We start from the raw sequence: 19472 nt of genomic DNA on the forward strand, positions 1-19472 counted from the left end.
CCTATATTATGCCTTTTATTCTTTTCTTTTAAAATATTCTTAATGCTATTACTGAATTTTTGTTAATGGTTGTTTTTTGCATTTCCTTTTATTATTTAAATGATCCCCAAGAATAAAATGAATAATCTAGAATTAATGTAGGATGGATTATTATTGGATTTGTTGCTATATTGTTTATTATTTAATAAATTCATATATGCGGAGAAATTATATTTATTTTTAAAAGCTTTGGATTTTTTAAAAATTATTTTAATAATTAAAAAATTTTAAATAACTAAATGAAGAGAAAAAATCTGAAAATCACAAAAATTAAGATTATGTTTAAAATGAAATTGATGACTCAAATAAAAATCATGGCAAAGTTTAAAATCAAAATGGATAAAAAGATTAATAATAAGAATAATAAAACTTTTTGAAAATAGAAAAACTATAATAAGGTGAATAAGAAAAATTAGAGGTTTCAGATAATAAATAAGAAAATTATGAATAAATAGAAAATAAAAGTTAAAAAATACAAATAAAAAATATTTATAAAAAAAAAAAAATAGGAAATGACGATTAATTTGAATAACTTAAGCTAGATATAAAAGTAGCAGCTAATTTTAATAGCCCAAGTCTTGAATTCTAAGTAAATTAAGAAAATTAATAAAAATCAATTTTTTCTTCTCCTAATTTATTAATACAGGATAAATAAAATTAATTATTAATTCCGGTTAATTAAAGATAAAAATCAATATTATTACCAGAAGGATAATGAAATAAAACATAAAAAAATTATATATATATATATATATATATATATATATATATATATATATATATATATATATATATATACAGATATTTATAATCATTTTTTTTTTATTATTAAAATTAAACATAATAATATTAAATATTCAATAAATTAATAATAATAAACACATTTTAAATAAAAACTCAAATTTATTAATTTAGACAATAATTATTATAATTATTATTTTTACATTTTTATTATATATATTAAAAAAAAAGTATTTTATTTTTAAATTTATATAATTTTATAAATTTCAAATAATAATCTCTTATATATCTTATTAATTATTTAAAATAACTATTGTTTATTTTTTTTATATATTCTATTAAAATTATTATTAGTTTTATTATAATTATTTATTTATATCTAAATTTGTTATTTATAATATTTTTTCAAGTAATACTTAAGAATTTTCATTTTTATTTATTTTATTATATAAAAATAAAGGGAAAATAATACTTAAAGATTTTTTATTTATTAATGATGAAAATTCTTATTCTTATTTTTTATAATTATTAAATATAAATTAAAAATAAATACCTTTTATTTAAACTCCTTATCTTAAATTAGATTTATTTATAGTGCTTTAATTCAATTTTGAATTAGAAAATTTTAATGTCTTGATTGGTGTCTAATTATATTCATTATATAAAGATTTGTCAGTTTAATATATTTTTTTTACTTTTCAAAAAAATATAAATAAATTATAAATGAATATAATAAAAAATATATAGAAAAAAGAAACAAACAATATAAATTATTATATAATTATATTTCTATTTTTTAATTTTTAAATTACATAAATTTTATATATTACGTTTTTAAAGGGTTATAGCTGTACTTTCATAATTATCTAATGCGTATTTTTTATCAGGAGTTTTAAATTCATGTTTATCTTAATTAATTTAGAGAACAGGTTCTCCTTCTTCTAAATTTTGAATATTTACTTCTTCTTTTACTAATAAATTATGTTTAATATTTTTTTATTTTGGAGGTTCTAAATCATTTTCTCTATTAAGAATTTTCAATTTTCTTTTAATAGTAGAATTCCAATGATTTTTTATCGCATTATCAGTTCTTCCGGGTAAATATTTAGTAATAAATGCCCATTTATTACCAAATCTATAAAAAATGCAAAATTAAATATATATTATTTAAATAAATAAAAAAACATACTTTTTATGTGCTTCTATAATTTCTAGTCTTCTTCTTCTGTCCATCTATCTTTTAATATCTGGATTAAGATGATTATGCCATCTTTCTCTACATTGTTTCCTATTCTCCCAGGTAGATGTTTAGCTATAGCACTCCAATTTTTAGGTCCCTATTACATGACTAGTTTAGTAACTATTTCGTCTTCTTCTTTTGTCCAAGGGCCTTTTACAAGGGAAGGATTAAGTACTTTTTACCATCTATGCAGACATTAAACATTACTTCTTTCGAGAAAATAACTAGCAATTTTTTTCCAGTTTTTTGCTCCTAATTAATTTACGAGCTATTTTAATAAATTATCTTCTTCGGGAGTCCACCATCTTTTTGCACAGTTTTTTTCAGTGGAGGAATATTTAAATTGAATTTTATTGTTTATTTTATTTTAATCGATTTCTTATATGCTTTTGCTTTTTTACAAATTATTTGATTGTATTGATGATATTTCGCTTTCATCTTTTTGTTGTTACTCTTCTATTTCTTCTGATGAAAATTCATCATCTTCATCATCTTCATCATTTTCATCATCTTCATCATCAAAATATTCGTTTTTGTTTTCTTTTTAGTCTTATTTTTTCATTTTTGTTTATCCTGATAAATCGAAATTTTATTAAACTAATGCTTATAATAAAGATTAGTATATTATGTTATTTTGTATTGTATTTTTAATATTTAATAAATCAGATTTTGGATTTTAAATTTAGCTTAATAATTAAGCTAGTTAAGTTGGGTCTAATTAGGGTGTTAATATATTATTTTTTTATTGCTTTTTGGGTTAAGGCTTGTTTTATGACTAATATTAAGCATGGTTTTGGTATTATTTTTCTTAGTAAATTTAAGTGTAGTCGTTATTATTGGTAGGAATTTCTTCGATTTTAGGTTTTATTTACATTTTTTTTATTTTAAATTCCTTCTACTTTTTTTGTTTTACTTTAGTTTTTTAGAATTTTTTTGTTTCTTAATTTTTTTTATTTATTTATTTTACTTTATACGTTTGTTTCTGTTTTTTCCTATTATTTTGAATTAATTTTTTACAGGATTAACTTTTAGATTATTATATATTTATATTAATATATTATTTTTTTGAAATTAATAAAAATAATATATTTTTTCCCATAAAATTAAAATTTATTAATATTAAAAATAAAAGGTATAATAAAATTAATTATATATTGTTTATTAATGAATATATATATATATATATATATATTTAGATTTAATAAAATAAATATAAATATTTGACATTATAATTGATTAATAAATAAAAATAATATTCTTATTTTGAAATAATAGAGAAAAAAAAAAAGTAAAAAAAAATATATATAAAATTAAATAAAAATAAAATTCATTCAGGTTGTTTAATTTTTGAAATTTATTACAATTTGATTTTATCAAACTGATTAATTAACAATTTATCTATACTATCAGCTTTTATGTTATTCATTCTAACTGGTTTATTAAATAACATTTTGAATAATTCCTGAAATATTAATATTTTATTTTTAATCAATATTACCTTAATTTGCATTAATTGGTTAAGATCTTCCGTTTGGGATAAACTAAATATTTTATAAAGATGACTAAATACTTCTTTAATTAGTATTGTTAAAATTAATATTTATATTATTATTAGAAGTATTAAAGATTTATTATTGTAATAATTATTAAATTTAAGGGTTTGATTAACCTTAATTAATTAAATAGCTTATTAATTATTCTTATTATTATAATTGCTATTATAATAAATCCGATTAATCTGAAAAGGATTTTGATTTTTACTTTTAAAATATTTTTTTTGAAGAAACTTAATTTTAAAGATCTTAATTTTATTAGATTTAATTTATAATATTTAACTATTATTATATTTATTATTATTAATCTACTGAATATAATATTACATTTTATTATTAAAATAATTCTTGTAATTTAGGATTTTAAATAAGTTTATTTTCTTAAATTTATTAGTTTACTTAATTATTTTATAACATATTAATTTATTAAAGATTATTAACATTTTAAACTTTCTATTACTATTGATTTTGTAAGAATAACTTATTTTATAATTAGAACATTTAATTTTATTTAATTTATGGCGAACTAATATTATTATTAAATTATAAGAAAAGTTAATTATTTTAAAATAAATTATTCAAAATTTACTATTATTAAATTTATTATTATGATTATAATTAAGGATTAAACTCATTAAATAATAGATTTTATTATAATAAATTTTCATTATAAAATAAAGGCTTTTCTGCTTAATTAAATAGTTATGACGAAAATTATTATTTTTATTAAAGAAAATAATTAAAAAATTGATAATCTTATAAAATGTATTAAAGTAATTATTAATTTTATTATAATTATTATGAGTTTTATTATTAGTATTAATTTTATTATTGTTATAATAATAATTATATATATTATTAAGTTTTTTATTATTTTTAATTATCATTTAATTATTATAAATAAATTAAATATTAATCTATTAATTACTTCTAATATTGTGTTTTTTCTTTCTATTTTATATCTAAATTCATATTTTTTTAAATATTTTAAAAAAGTTCATTATTTAAATTTTATTATTAATATATATTTATATTCAAACTTTAAAATATAAATATTACTTTATTTATTTATATTTTTTTTATTTTACTTATTAAATTAATTATTTATGCTCAATTAGCTTTTATCGCTTATACTTTCACTTTTCTATTTTTTTTTTATTTTTATTTTTATTTTTATTTTTTATTATTATTTTTATTTAATATATAATTTCATGTTTTTACTTATAATTTATTTTTTAATATATCACAAATTTAACTTTATTAACTTTCGAATTAAATATAATCTTCATTTTTTATTTCATTTGCTGATTTACTTCTTTATCTAAGAATTTTTTTTTTATTTTGTTTTGATAAATTATGTTCAGATTGTTAAAATATATTTTTATTTTTAGAGATTTTCTCATCTTTCTAATTATCTTATTTTATATTAAATTTATTTATAAATATTTGATTTTTTTTTTAATTAAAAATAACATAAAATAAAAATAATATTTATGTTTTTTTTTTTTTTTTATATAACTATTTTAATAAAATATTAATATATTTTTTATTTTACTTTCTAAAAAGTAAATTTTAAAAATAATTTTATTTTATTTTTTTATAAATATTCATAATATTTTTTTTTAATTAATTTAAAATAAATTAATATAAATTATTGATTTTTTATATTTTACCTAAATCTTCGTTTTTTACTATTATTTATATATTATTATCACAATTCTAACTTTCTTAATTTTAGCACTCTAGAATTTAATAAGTACATCCTTTTTTTTCTAGTTATATTATCTTTTCTTTGTTTTTTTTTTATTATTTTTTTTTATTTTGCTATTTATAAGATTTTTAATCAGTATTTTTTTCATTTACTTATTTTTTTTCTTTTTAAGGCAAAGGAAATTCTCCATATATGACATTCCAAATACTAAAAAAATCCTTAAACACATATTTTGCATTCGGAACTACCCAATGTACATAAAGAAGTAAGCACAAAATCCTTTTTCTTACTAAAGTTTTCCATTACTCAACATTCTTTTAATTTCCTATATCATTTTATATTAAAGAAAGTAATAATTCTAAATATTATTTTTCCTTCGAGAATTCTCTTATTTTCTCTTCATAAGCATTTAGTAAATTTATATATTTAACATTTTAGTTTTTATCTAAGTTTTATTCTATTTAAAACCTTAGTTATCTTTTACTTATACAATCAGTTTGTTTTATTATTATACTACTTACGTGATTTTCAAGAAAATAATTCATTAAAGTGTCTTATAATTATTTGTTTGCACTTTTCATACTTTTTTTTAATATATTCTCAGTTAAATTTATAAAGTCTTTTAATATTGGTTATATGTATTAATTTATTACACCTAATTATTCAGAGTTCAATTTTAACGGCTCTTAATTTGGTTAGATTAATTACTCCATTTTTAATATTTTATTTTATTTTGTTTTTGCTTTAGTTTTTATTTTTGTTATTTCTATTTTATTTAACTTTAAAAAATGTATAATAATTTAACTAACATATAAAAATTTGTGATTATTATAAAATTAAAAGGTAGAAAATATTAGGTAATATAATATTTTTATAACCGTATAAATTAAAAAATTTGTTTTTTTAATTATACAATAAAATTAGGTAGAATGTATTTTTTATTATTTTATATTATAAAAAAAAAATTAAAATAAAAAATATAATAAAGTATAAATAAAAAAATTAAAAAAAAAATTTAATTTAATAAATATTTTGATAAAAATATTTTTATAAAATTTTTTTTTTTTGTGATTATTTTATATATTTTTATTTTTTCACTTTTTTCAAAGATCAGATTTTTTTTTTTATTTATTGTTTTTCTAGCTTTCATAACACATATTATCTATTTTAATTTTATCATTATTTGAATTTAATAACTCAATTTTATTATCTTTAATATTATTTATGAATTATAATATATTCTAGTATGATAAATTCTGTTCAATTTGATACCTTTTTTTATAATAAATAAATAAAAAGATTTTATATTTTTATTTAAATACTTTGAATTTATGTTATTCAAAAATAAAACTAATTATTTATCTTTATATTCGTCTGTGATTAAATTTTTATTATTTTCGTAAAAATTACAACTATTATCTATATAGAAATAATTAAAGTTATTATTAATAAATTCTTTTTTAATTCTTTATAATTTAATTAGATTATTTTTTAGATTTTATTTATCTTTAATATTAAATATTCCTATCACACATATATTTTTAGAACATTAATTATCCAAATCTTCTTATTTTTTAATCAATTAAATTTATTATTTAATTATAATTTGTTATTTTTCTAATACTAAAATATTAAAGTATTCTATCAAATAATCATACTTGAATTATTCGTATTCAAATATTTTGTTTTTCTAGTTCTTTTAGTTCAAAATTGTATTTAAATAAGGTAATTATTAAATATTAAAGTACTTTTTTTATTCTTATGTATAAGTAAAACAGATATTAAAATCAATATACTTATTATATCTTGATTAATAACTAATTTAAAGAAATTAGAAGTTTTAAAAGTAGTCATTTTTATTATTAAATAAATAGGTTTAATATTTCTAATTTTTTTGTTTTTCGAAATTAATTTGACAAACATCATTAAATATTTTTTAATTACTTTTATCAAAAATTTCTTAACTTAGTTATTATTTATTTTAATAATTTTATATTAATAAATAATCTGAAATTTTTTTTTAACCAGGACCATATAAAATAAGGGATTAATTCTTTTTTTTTTAAATTAAATTAAATAAATATGAATATATATTATTATTTAAATATTATTCTTACTTATAATTAAGGATAGAATTTAGATAATTCCTCATTAGTACAATTAAGATTATAATAGTTGAATAAATTACTAAAATCCTTTCTAATTTAATTCATTTATTTATCATTTTAATTAGCCTAAATTCCAACTAAAATAAAGTTATTTGTATCACTCAAAATAATCTATAATATTTATTACATTTCTACATTTTTTATTGGTTAAGCTTTATCATTATTATCAGTATATAAATTATTTTAGATGACTTTTTTATCCTCTTAAACTATATGATTAATGAATTTCTTAACAGCTTAAAAGTCAAATTTTTTATACGGAAATTCTTTATTTTTTATGCCCTCATCGTCATATTAAATAACTAAAAGTGCATTTCCTTGATTTATTTTTAAGTTGTTTCTAATTTTCACTTCATCATCTACTACAATTCCAAACTTTTTTTTAAAAAAAAAATATTTAAATAAATATATATTTTAATAAATATATGTATATATATATTTTTACATCAAATCTTTCGTAAAATAATCCACTTAAAGCTCTATAATAAGCAGGTATTTGTTAATAAAATTAATCATCAAAAAGAAGAACTTTATATTCTTTAGCAACTGATCCTATAAAATTTTCAAATTAATCCAATGAAATAATTTCTTTAACTAAATTAGGCAAATATTACAATGTTTTATAAGTTAATTCTTCAACACTTAAATTACCTTAATAAGGAATTGTTTTATGCACTTTCTTATATTGTAACTAAGATTAGTCTATTTAGGGTTAGAAGAATGCTATATTTGGTAAATCATTTAAATATTAAGGTTAGCAAGCTGGTACATTTTCAATATCTTATTTTGATTTTAAGCTATCACAGTCTATGATATATGCGAGGACGAAATCTTCTACTTAATGGGTGTATTCTTAGAAAATCTAATTCGATATTTCGCATTTTTAGCAGTCTTTCTATCTAGTAATTAATATTGTAATTAATTGATTTGGGTTTTCTTAAAGAACTTTGTAAATTTATTAGTAATTTGTTATTTGTTTTATTATAGAAAACGACTAACAGAAAAAGATGAATAAAAAAAGTTAGTAATATTTCATTTTTAATTTTACTTTATTTTGTTAATTTTTTATTTATATGCTTTATTTTTTTTAAATATAATAAAAAAATTAAATCATATGTAAATAAAAAAAGAAATAGAAAAATAAAAAAATATATATTTTTTATTTTATTTTTCAAATAAAAAAATTATAATGATATTAAATTAAAGTAAAAAATTTCTAAGTTTTAATATATATATATATATATAATAAAAGGATAAACATCATCATTTTAAATTCAAAATCATTAAGGAAGGATTTTCTAAATAATCTCTCCATTAATTTGAAAATTTAGCCACAGTAGACCCATCAATAATTCTATGATCACACCCAAAGCTAACATTCATTATTTATCTAGGAAGTAATTACCCTTCAACATATCTTGGTAAAGTTTAGACTTTTCCAAGTCCCACAATACAAACCTAAGGCGGTAAAATTAGAGGCGCAGTATAAGTACCGCCAATAGTTCCAATATTGGAAATACAAATAGTTCCATCGAAAAGTTCTTTTGGGCCCAAAGTGCCTTGTTCAGCTAGTTTAACTAATTTTTTAAGTTCTTTTTATACTTCAAGTACAGATAAGTTTTATACATTTTTAATATTGGGAACTACTAGACCATTCGGAGAATCGACTGCTATTGTAATATTGTGACCTTAATTGAGAGTATATTCGAAAGGGGTATTTGTGTTATAATGACTGTTTAAAATTGGAAAATCTTAAAGGGCTAAAGAAAATGATTTGATAAAAATAGTCATAAAACTAACATTATTATTTAATTACTTTTTCCATTATTAACGAATTTCAGATAATTTTGTCAAATCAAATTCATCTTTATAATATAAATGTGGTATTTTGTTTGATTCAGTCATACTTTTTTACATTCCTTTCATAAATTCACTCATTTTAATCTGTTATTTTTTTTGAGTTTATGTTGTTGTAGTTGTTTCTTAGTTTTATTATGTTTATTAAGCTTATTATTAAGGTTATTTCTAAGGTTTTAGGTAATTTCTGATATCTTATTCTGTTATACGACCGTCTTTTCCAGTCGGATTTTCTATAAGATTTAAATCTACTTTAAGTTCTTTTGCTAAAGCGCGTACAGGTGGAGTCGCTAGAATGTATTTCTCAGTTTGCTTTTGTTTGTTTTGAATTTTATTTTCTTTTGTTTTTAAATAATTTAATACATCTTCTTTCATTATGCGACCTTACTTTCCTGAACCTTAAATTTCGCTTAAGTTTAAATTGTGTTCTCTTGCCATTGCTCGTGTTGAAGGACTTGTTAATTATTCTAGATTTTTTACATGTTAGGTTTATTATTCTTATTAAGGAGGTTAAATTGGTGATTCTTGCTGTTAATTAGGAGTGTCTTCTATTAAATAATCAAGGAATACTGATCCAACCTTTTTATTATTTGTTTATTTGTTTTTTTTATTTTATTTACTAAACAAGATTCATCTTCCTTATAATATAATTTATGCACTTTTCCTTCATATGAACTAGGAATTTGTGTAAATAGCTTATCTGTAGCTACATCAGCAATTGTTTAGAACTATTTAATTATTATTATATATTTTTTTCCTTTTTTTTATTGTTTACTTCATTAACTTAGTCACCTTCTTTAACATAGAGTTTTTTTACTATAGCTTCTTTTATATCTATTTTTTTTTTTTTTTTTAATTTTAAAAACTGGTATTTGCTTTTTATTTTTTAAAAGAATATACTTTCTCCCAAATCAGGCATTTTGAAAGGCTTAATTATAGCAAAAAAATAAGAATTTACAATAGTTTTGTTAATTTTTTTTATATTTTTGATAATTTTAATAAATGCTACATTTTTTTTTAATTTTTAAATTTATAAAAAATGCGTATTATCTTGGTAATAATATGTATTTTTTCCTTTGTAATAAATACTTTTTAATACAATATATTACTATTTTTAAGATATTTTTATTTAATTTTTTATTTGAAAAGAAAAATAGATTAAATTTTATATAATAATAAAATATTTAAAAATACTTTTCTTTTTCTTACAATATAAATAGAAATTTTTTTTTTTTAATTATGTTTAACTTAAAAAAAAAAATACTTAATAAATTTAGAAGTTTTTAAAATAAATTAAAAATTTATAATCTGTATTTTACTTCGTAATTATTAAAATTATTATTTTTATCTATGTATTTTTCAAATTATAATAATTATCTCAAATATTCTTATTATTTTCACATTATTCTTGTTCTATTGCATAATTTTTGTGTATTCTCTTTGAATAATCATAAAAAATATTTATTTAAATAACTTTTAATTTATGCTTTATATAAAAAGTAATATAAGAAATTTAAAAAATATACATATTATTATTATTTTATTCATATTTATTGTGCGTTTTTTTTTTATTAAATTATAGCTAGCCTTAAGTTATTCAAATTAAATTATTTTTAACATATTTTTAATATTTTTCAGTTTGAAAACTTATTTATATTTTTTTTAATTTTCTTTTATATAAAATGGATTTAATTATATAAAAAAATTGATATTAACTTTTTAGAAAAAATTTAACTAGATAAATTATATTTATTAAGATAAATCTTAATATTTTTATGTTTATAAAACATTTTTAAAGGCTATTCCTTAATAAATATTAAAACTATTATAATCTGATATTAATAGATCTTAGAAATTTTTATCAGATATAAATTATATATTAAATATCTATTCATTTTTAAGAATTTTATAAAATATAGGGCAATATAAAAAAAAAGTTTTAAAAATAAATAATATATGGATGAAAAAATTTGTTATTCTAATTTACATTTAGAAAATTACGAATCTATTTAATCTTAATATTGAAAATATATAAAACAAATTTATGAAAATAAATAAAGATAATACAGTATATATATATTTGAAAATAATTCCATATACATATTATTATAATAATTAATGATTACATCTTATTAAGGTTAATTAAGTTATGGATTATTAGGAAAAGAAATTTTAAAAATTAAATAAGTAAAAAATATAAAAAGAAAAAATTTTATTTAAGAATGCTATAAAAATTTTAAAAATAAGTTTTGATTAAAAATTAAATTGAAAGAAATAAATAAAAAATATTTAATAAAAAATTTTACTATTTATTGACATAAACAATAATATTATATATATTATTATATAAAAATATTTTATTTAATTAATTTTTATATTATTTTTTTACTTAATATTTTTAATTAAGAATGGCTTCATATTTATACGAAAGTTTAGAACCAAAAAGTTAATACTATGATAAAAGATCTAATTTAAGCGAAAAAGAATATGCTGAAAAATTATTAAACACAACTACAGTATATGTAGGTAATTTACATTGCAATTCGTCTGAAAATTCGCTTTATGAGCTTTTTTAAAGAGCAGGATAAGTAAAAGATATAATTATGGGAGTTACTGAAAATGGAGAATTCGCGGGTTTTTGTTTTGTAATGTAAAAATCAAAATTATATATATATAAAAATTAAATAATATTAAATATTAAAAGATATAATACACATGAATAAGCAAGAAACGCAGTTGAATTTTTATCACATACAAGGTTTATTTTAATTTTGAAAAAAATTATTTTAAATTAAATTTTTATTTACATATAATTAGATTATATGATAGAGTAATTCGTGTAGATTATGATTATGGATTTGTAGAAGGCAGATAATTCGGAAGAGGAATAAATGGCTATTAAAAAAGAGATTAATATAGATAAAATAATGATGCAGGAAGACATAATGTTCATAATTAATGGAAACAATAGTAGTATTAAAATAGAATGAATAAATAATAATAATAATAATAATAATATAATAATAATAATAATAATAATAATAATAATAATAATAATAATAATAATATTAAATAAAAGAAATTTTAAGTAATAATTTTTAATATTTAGTTATATTTATTTATTTTATAATAATTAAAAAGAAAAATAGAAGTATATCTAATTCTTAAGAAAAAAATTAAAAAAAAGTAAAAATATGATGTTATCGAAATTTATTGTTAAAATCAATTATAATATATATTTTTTTTTTTATATATAAAATTTATTAATATAATTATTTATAGTTTTTAATAATTATAATTCATATTTTTAAATATTTTATTATTTATATGATTAATATATCTTATAAATATAATCTATTGATAAAAAAAAGAAAATAATTGTTAACACGTAAAAAAATATAAATTCAAAAATTAAACATAAATATATATATATATATATATATATATATTTATATTTTTAAAAGAATTAAAAATTTACTAAAATCAAAAATTAAATTATAAAAAAGAATATAAATATAAAAAATATAATTATAAATGAGTTCGCGTTAAGCACGTAAATTATTAAAAGAAAAAGAAGAATAAAAAATACAAGAACTTCTTTTAAAAAATGATAAATAAGATTAAGATTAAGAAAAAATAGAAAATGAAATAAAATAATCATAAAATAAACCAAAATTTTTTTTTAAATGGATTCTAGTAGTTGTGAGAGTGAAAAAGAAGAAAATTAAGAAGAAAAATAAATCGAAAAAGATTAAAATAATTAATAAATTAATAATTAAAAAAAAAAAAAAAAAAATAAGAAAAAAAATAATTAAAAAAAAAAAGATGAAAAATAAGAAGAATAAAAAGACCAAGAAGAAATCAATAAAATTATTGAGGACATAAAAAAAAGTTCCCAAACAAAAACCGAATATGAATAATAAGAAGAAACTAAGCAAACCGAATTAATAAACGAAAATCTAAATCTAAAATCGACCTTATAAATAATTAAACCTAAATTAAACTACAATAAAGAACTTTAAAGATATTTTAAAGGTGCAAAACTGACCGAAAACTCTAACAATGATGAATAAGAAAATGAATTAGCCTAAATGGGCATCAGAAATAAAAGAATGGCTCGTTTGTATAAAAATCAAATAAAAAAATATAAAACAATTAAATAAATGAATCTTGTATATGATAATAAATCCCGTTCTCCAGTCCCTGAAAGATTTAATTGTGAATTTGTGGAAGAAAATAAACTCGGATAAAGGGTTTATAAGCTTATTCCAACCCCAAGATATGTCTAATTATAGGAATAATATGAAAGTTTATAAGGTTAAATGGACCCTTAGGTGGTTTTTGATTTTTTATAAAATAATCCTTTTATAGTAGACGCATTGTATAATATGTTTGAGTTTTTTAGACTTTAAGGTAATTTTAAGGAAGCAAACGCAATGTTAGAATAGATTCTTTTCATTTACGAAGATTGCTTTGGGTATGAATTTGGTAAAATTTTCGACGATTGCGAGAATATTTACTGTTTGTAATTTATGGATAATAAATTCGCGAATTCTTTATTTAATGCTTTATTGAAATTTATCGATTTATTAGGAAAAAAAGGGTGCTATAGATCAGCTTTGGAATACAATAAATTTCTTTTGAAATTAAATGTGGAAGAAGACCCTAGTGGAGCACTTTTGTGTTTAGATTATAATGCTTTGAGTTCCAAATAGTATGATTATTTGGAATATTTTGTGAAGTTTTTTGCCAAAGAAATATATAAAAACTCCAAGTATTCGATTCTTTTATGCCTAATTATGTTTATTCGGTTTCTTTGGCTAAGTTTGCCAAAAAAATGCTCTTTAATGAAAATGAATGTAATATTTCTATAAGCGATATGATAAAAATTAGAAAAGAAGATTTCGAAAAAGCTTAAAATATAGAAGAAGGGAATACTGATTATAATCATAATGTAATACTTTTGAGTGCTATTTTATTATATCCTGGGTTAATTAAATAATTGGGGACTGCCTTAGAATATACTAAAAGTACATTATCACATTCTTCTTTTGTAGATTGGTAAAAGAAGAGTTTTAAAGATATTTTTTCTCACCCTTTTTTTGAATAAAGCGTGCCTTATTATGCATTTTTGAGATTAGGAAATAATGAAGATGTGGAAGGATTACTGAAAATATATGATATTTATACAGAAAGATCAAAGATTTTATGGAAAGATAATAAAATTCAAATATGGGTTAAAGCAGTTTGCGGTCATATATTGAATATAATTGAAAAAGGAGAGTTTGTATATGAAGAATGGGTATAAAAAATGGTTTTGGAATAAAATAAAAATATATTACCGTTTGCACTTAATAGATATAAAATTTTATAAAAAGCTAATTTTAGTGAAAATATTGAAAGATTAGATTTAAATAATATATAAGATAATGAATAGAATGGAGGTAATAATAATTTAAATAATAATTATAATCCCTTAAATATGAATCAGGGACTACTTTCAGTTATTGCTTAGAGTATTTTACCTTGGTATCATTTACCTTAATAAGGTAATAATAATTAAAATGGTTTAGATTAAAACATGGAGAATTTTTAAGACGAAGAAGACTATTATGAAGATGAAGATAATAATGAATAAGATTATTAATGAATATATATTTTATTTATTAATGTTTTTGTTTTTTTTTTTTTTTTTCATTAAATAATTTTAAATATACTATCTATTTTTTTATTTAAAGTTGTTTCTTAAGAATTTATTTATTTAAAAATTTCCTCTTTTATAACATTAATGTAATTTTCTGTGTTACTTATCTTTTAAACTATAAGAAGATTTTCCCCTTATATATCTTAAATTGTGTTTTGGAAATCAGTTATAATTTAAGAACAGGAATCTTTATATATTCCGGCCAATTATTTTAGACTTTCGTGAGTTTCTTCTTCAATTTTTTAAACTAAGGAATTTAATTTTTATATTTAGTCGTTTTTCTCTTCTATTTATACTTTCTAATTGTTGATATTTGTAACTTATTCCTTCATTTATTCAAATTCTGATTATAAATTTACATATTTTTGATTGTTTGTATGTAATTGGTATTTAAAATTATTCTAGAATTCCCTAAAGTCGTTTATATTAGGCAATTAACATTTTATTTGATTTATTTCTTGTTAAATATTAAATCTGTCCTTTGTCAATATGTCGATTCTGTTTGAATTATTGTTAATTATAATTCTTACTTTATCTAAAAAAAGTCTGTTTTCTTCACTTGTTTATTATCTATATTATTCCATTAAATATTCATTTTATTAAATTTCAGATCTTAAATTTTCGAACATATCTTTTTCACTTTTTTAACTTATTTCTTCAACTTTTATTTCTATTAATTATATTCTTTGACTTAATTCGATTATTGTTTATTAAACTGTGCTCTTTACTCCTTATATTTCTTCGGTTAATACATCTGCTAATGTATTAAATGCTTATCTAAGGGCTCCTATTTATTATTAAATTAGTTTTTCGCTTTATAGATTTTCATAATCCGTATTATTTATATTTTAAAAGTTTAAGTTTTTATACATTTTTTATTTTGTAAAAATTTAAATCTATATATATAATTTTATTTAATTTATAAATACATTAATAATTTTTAATTTTTTTTTATTTTTATTAATTTAAAAATAATTATTTATTTTTATTTAAAAAAATATATAATTAATAATGCAAAATGTTAATATAAATATATAATAAGTTTCAAAATGAAATAAATGAAAATTATTTTTATTTATTTTTCATAAGATATTACAAATTAATATTTTTATAAATAAAAAATAAAATTTTTAAGTTATTAAATTCAATATTTTTAATATTTTTTTGTTTCATCATATTATTTATATTTATTATATTAATTATTTCCAAAATATACACCTTTTCTTTTATTATTTTAAAAATTAGATTAATTACTACTATTATTAATATTCCCATTTTAATAATTATATTTATTAAAAGGTTTATTTCCAGTTTAATTAAATTTTTATTTTGGTACAGGCATATGATCTTAACTATTTAAATTACTTCTTTCAGGCTAATAATGAAATTCTTTATCAAAAACAGGCATTCTTAAATAATTAAAAATAAAAATAAAAATAAAATTTATTTATTTATATTTTATTTATTTAATTTTTTAAATTAAAAAATATTATATACTAATCATGTGTACAAGGTAAAGGTTATGTTGTAAAATATTCGTGTTCTAAAGCTTATTTTGAATCTAATCTATCTTCTGGATTTATCACTAATAATGCTGATAAATAATCAAGTGTTGCTGAATCTATATCTGGTATTTTTGACCTCATATAAGAAGTTAATTATGGTTCATATTCTTTTTTTGCCTTTTTTTATTATAAAATTTAATTTAAAAATATATATTTTTTTAAATACTTATAATTCTTTCCAATTTTTACATTAAGTTAATCCTATCCATTATTCAGGATCAGGTGCTCCACATTTATCATATATTTATTCAATTTAATTGCTTTCCGTTTTTCCATTAAACAAAGGTTCGCTTAAAAGAAGTTCAGCCATAAAACATCCAGCACTCCAAACATCGCTTTTAAAACTATAATTTCTATCGCCTTATAAATAATAATAATAAAAAAAAAATTATCATTTATAAATTTATTTTTGGTTTTAATTTTCTACCAAATAATATTTCAGGGGCTCTATACCAAAGCGTTACTACTACAGATGTTAAAGGACGAAGTAAAGGTTTTTCCACTTATCTTGCCAAACCAAAATCTCCTATTTTTAATATTCCTTCTTTATTAAGGAGAAGATTAGCGCCTTTATATTTTTTATTATTATTATTTATTTATATATATATATTTATATTTTTATACTTTTTAAGTCTCTATGTATTGTATTTTATGAATGAAGATATTAAAGTCCTGAAAACAATTGCTTCATTAAACATTTTATTTATTGTGTTGTAAATTATTTATGCTTTTTTATTAGGCCTTATAGGTCGTGCTCCATATAATCAAAAACTAGAAAAGTAGTAACTTTTTACTATCTCTTATCTTTCATGCCTAATATTATTTTATATATTTATTTTATATATTAAATTGATAAAAAAATTATACAAGCAGTTTTCATTGTTACGATTTCGTTTATTTTTAGAATATTTTAATGGTTTAATTTTTATAAAAGCTTTATTTCTCTTAGTGCTGTAATTGGAAACTATATTACAAAAAATAAAAAAATTATATACTATGTAATTTTATTACTCCATCTTTTTCTTTTGAAACGTCTAATTATTTTAATGCAAAATATTTATCTTTAATTTCTTTTTTATATGCTTTATATACTCGTCTTGTTATTTTTAAATATTATATTTTTTAGCTTTAAAAAAATGTACCCATATGTACCAGAACCAACTTCGTGTAATATTTCGTATTATTCATAAAGGTCTTTTGATTTTAATTATTCTAAAGTTACTCTTTCACAATAAAGGATATCTTTTTCTGATATTTCACCTTCTTCATATTAATCGCATTAATCCATATTCATTTATTATATATAATTATTTATTTTTATATATATTTTGGTACAAAAATAACAAAAAATTAAAAAAAACTAAAGTGAAAATACTAAAGAAATATAAATTGTAAAGATTATTAATATTTATTAAAAGAGTTAAAATAATAGAATTTTTTTTTTTAATAATGTATTATATTTATATTGTGAAATAAAAATGAGTTTATTATAAATTTATTTTTTATTTCTAATAAAAATATAATTATTTTATATTCTAATTTTAACTTTTGTCTCAAACCAAAAATCATGATTATTGATATTTTATTTATATAAAAATTAAAGATTTTTTAATTTTGGGTATTTTATTATATGATAATAATATATTTATTTTAATTTATTATTATTTATAATACATAATAAAATATTTTTTTTACTATATATACCAATTTAAAGAAATTCCAGTAAAAATATATTATAACATTTTTAAAAATTAAAAACACAAAAACAATTTATTTAAATATATTTTTTTTTAAAAAAATTATAATAAAATTAAATTTATAATGCATATTTAATTTATATTTTATTTCAAAATTAATATAATAAACATTTTTTCTTCATATTTTATTTAAAAGTATATGCTAATTTAAATAATTTTTTAATAAAATAAATTTTAATTAGAAAATAATATTTAAATTATGTAAAATAAAATATTTTATAAATTAGAAAAATAAATAAAACATATTTATTTATTTAAAAAAAAAAAAATAAAAAGTAAATAAATTTATTAATAATAAAAAAAAAATGAACTATAAAAAAGTAAAATCATATAATTCAATTGAAAAAAAATCTATGAAAGATATAGAAAATAATTAATTAAAATAATAAGAATAGCCAATATAAATATAAAAAGGTGCCTAAAATTCTTAAAGAAGTATAAAAAAAGATGAAAATGAATCTAGTTAACCAAAAGATATTCAATAAAGCAGCTTACCTTAAATCTAAAATTAAAAAACACAAGAAGAATATGATATTATACTAGAATAAAATTATTCACACTAAGAGAGTTCAAAATTTTAAAATAATAATGAAATAAAAGCACAAGATAATTAGTAAAAAATAAATAACGAAGAAAATTAAAATAGTAATAATAATGATAATAGCTTAAAAGAGTAATAGACGACAGAAAGAAATATTAATAAATAATAAACAATTAAAGAAGAAAGTTTATAATAAAAAGAATAAAATGTTAGTTTAGGTAAGATTTTAGGTTATGCAAAGAAAAGTAGAAAGTAATTATATGAAGAAGCTTAAATGCTATCTTCAAGAATATCTCTATTATAACAGGAACAATTAAATAGCCGAAAAAACATATATTAAACAAAAATATAAACGCTTTAAACATATAAACTAAAAAAAAAAAACGAATAAAATTAAGAAATTGTATAACATAAAAAAATATATATATAAATATAGAAATATATATATATATATAAATAAATATATATATATATATATATATGTATTTATAAATTTATTTATTTATAAATATTTTTATTTATATATACATATATATATCTATTTCTATTTATAAAGAAAAATAATTTAAGATAACAAAATGGATCAGATGTTTAAT

At 17.1% G+C, this 19472-nt stretch overlaps 5 protein-coding genes across 5 annotated transcripts, besides 26 other annotated features; 2 read left to right on the top strand and 3 right to left on the bottom strand. All coding sequences in view use genetic code 6, as the record gives it.

The window, feature by feature from the left end:
* The first annotated feature begins 775 nt into the window (after positions 1–775).
* Positions 776–837: a microsatellite.
* A 946-nt stretch (positions 838–1783) lies between these two features.
* On the bottom strand, positions 1784–3037 carry IMG5_003370 (myb protein, putative; the record flags this gene model as incomplete). The annotated part of the gene is made up of 3 exons (XM_004039960.1): positions 1784–1915; positions 1970–2932; positions 2988–3037. Coding segments are annotated over 3 exons (1110 nt in total), but the record flags the coding sequence as incomplete, so codon positions are not given.
* Positions 2496–2540: a microsatellite.
* A 769-nt stretch (positions 3038–3806) lies between the features above and the next one.
* Positions 3807–3848: a microsatellite.
* Positions 3849–4204: 356 nt separating this feature from the next.
* Positions 4205–4252: a microsatellite.
* Positions 4212–4246: a microsatellite.
* Positions 4253–4347: 95 nt separating the features above from the next.
* Positions 4348–4470: a microsatellite.
* A 243-nt stretch (positions 4471–4713) lies between these two features.
* Positions 4714–4771: a microsatellite.
* Positions 4721–4771: a microsatellite.
* Positions 4746–4811: a microsatellite.
* Positions 4812–5369: 558 nt separating this feature from the next.
* Positions 5370–5394: a microsatellite.
* Positions 5395–6238: 844 nt separating this feature from the next.
* Positions 6239–6300: a microsatellite.
* Positions 6301–6309: 9 nt separating this feature from the next.
* Positions 6310–6339: a microsatellite.
* Positions 6340–6864: 525 nt separating this feature from the next.
* Positions 6865–6899: a microsatellite.
* A 946-nt stretch (positions 6900–7845) lies between these two features.
* Positions 7846–7879: a microsatellite.
* Positions 7880–8715: 836 nt separating this feature from the next.
* IMG5_003380 (hypothetical protein) lies at positions 8716–10228 on the bottom strand (the record flags this gene model as incomplete). The annotated part of the gene is made up of 4 exons (XM_004039961.1): positions 8716–9739; positions 9889–10037; positions 10085–10143; positions 10210–10228. 4 exons carry the CDS (start codon positions 10226–10228, stop codon positions 8716–8718), a joined length of 1251 nt encoding a protein of 416 aa, XP_004040009.1.
* A 1489-nt stretch (positions 10229–11717) lies between these two features.
* Positions 11718–12640, top strand: IMG5_003390 (nuclear cap-binding protein, putative; the record flags this gene model as incomplete). The annotated part of the gene is made up of 3 exons (XM_004039962.1): positions 11718–11959; positions 12014–12067; positions 12127–12640. 3 exons carry the CDS (start codon positions 11718–11720, stop codon positions 12638–12640), a joined length of 810 nt encoding a protein of 269 aa, XP_004040010.1.
* Positions 11969–12011: a microsatellite.
* Positions 12303–12377: a microsatellite.
* A 90-nt stretch (positions 12641–12730) lies between the features above and the next one.
* Positions 12731–12764: a microsatellite.
* Positions 12765–12810: 46 nt separating this feature from the next.
* Positions 12811–12844: a microsatellite.
* Positions 12845–13062: 218 nt separating this feature from the next.
* Positions 13063–13145: a microsatellite.
* Positions 13087–13157: a microsatellite.
* Positions 13158–13378: 221 nt separating this feature from the next.
* IMG5_003400 (hypothetical protein) lies at positions 13379–14088 on the top strand. Its single transcript, XM_004039963.1, has one exon. The coding sequence runs from the start codon at positions 13486–13488 to the stop codon at positions 13882–13884; it is 399 nt and encodes a 132-aa protein (XP_004040011.1). The 5' UTR covers positions 13379–13485; the 3' UTR covers positions 13885–14088.
* Positions 14089–15838: 1750 nt separating this feature from the next.
* Positions 15839–17872, bottom strand: IMG5_003410 (hypothetical protein; the record flags this gene model as incomplete). The annotated part of the gene is made up of 9 exons (XM_004039964.1): positions 15839–15909; positions 16379–16422; positions 16511–16695; positions 16745–16938; positions 17006–17146; positions 17203–17391; positions 17446–17542; positions 17590–17674; positions 17721–17872. 9 exons carry the CDS (start codon positions 17870–17872, stop codon positions 15839–15841), a joined length of 1158 nt encoding a protein of 385 aa, XP_004040012.1.
* Positions 16456–16487: a microsatellite.
* Positions 17398–17424: a microsatellite.
* Positions 17866–17904: a microsatellite.
* A 594-nt stretch (positions 17905–18498) lies between these two features.
* Positions 18499–18546: a microsatellite.
* Positions 18518–18571: a microsatellite.
* Positions 18572–19294: 723 nt separating this feature from the next.
* Positions 19295–19414: a microsatellite.
* Positions 19415–19472: the final 58 nt, after the last annotated feature.

This window comes from Ichthyophthirius multifiliis (assembly GCF_000220395.1).
Source record: "Ichthyophthirius multifiliis unplaced genomic scaffold scaff_1120509249426, whole genome shotgun sequence".
In the NCBI taxonomy this organism is placed as follows: domain Eukaryota; phylum Ciliophora; class Oligohymenophorea; order Hymenostomatida; genus Ichthyophthirius; species Ichthyophthirius multifiliis.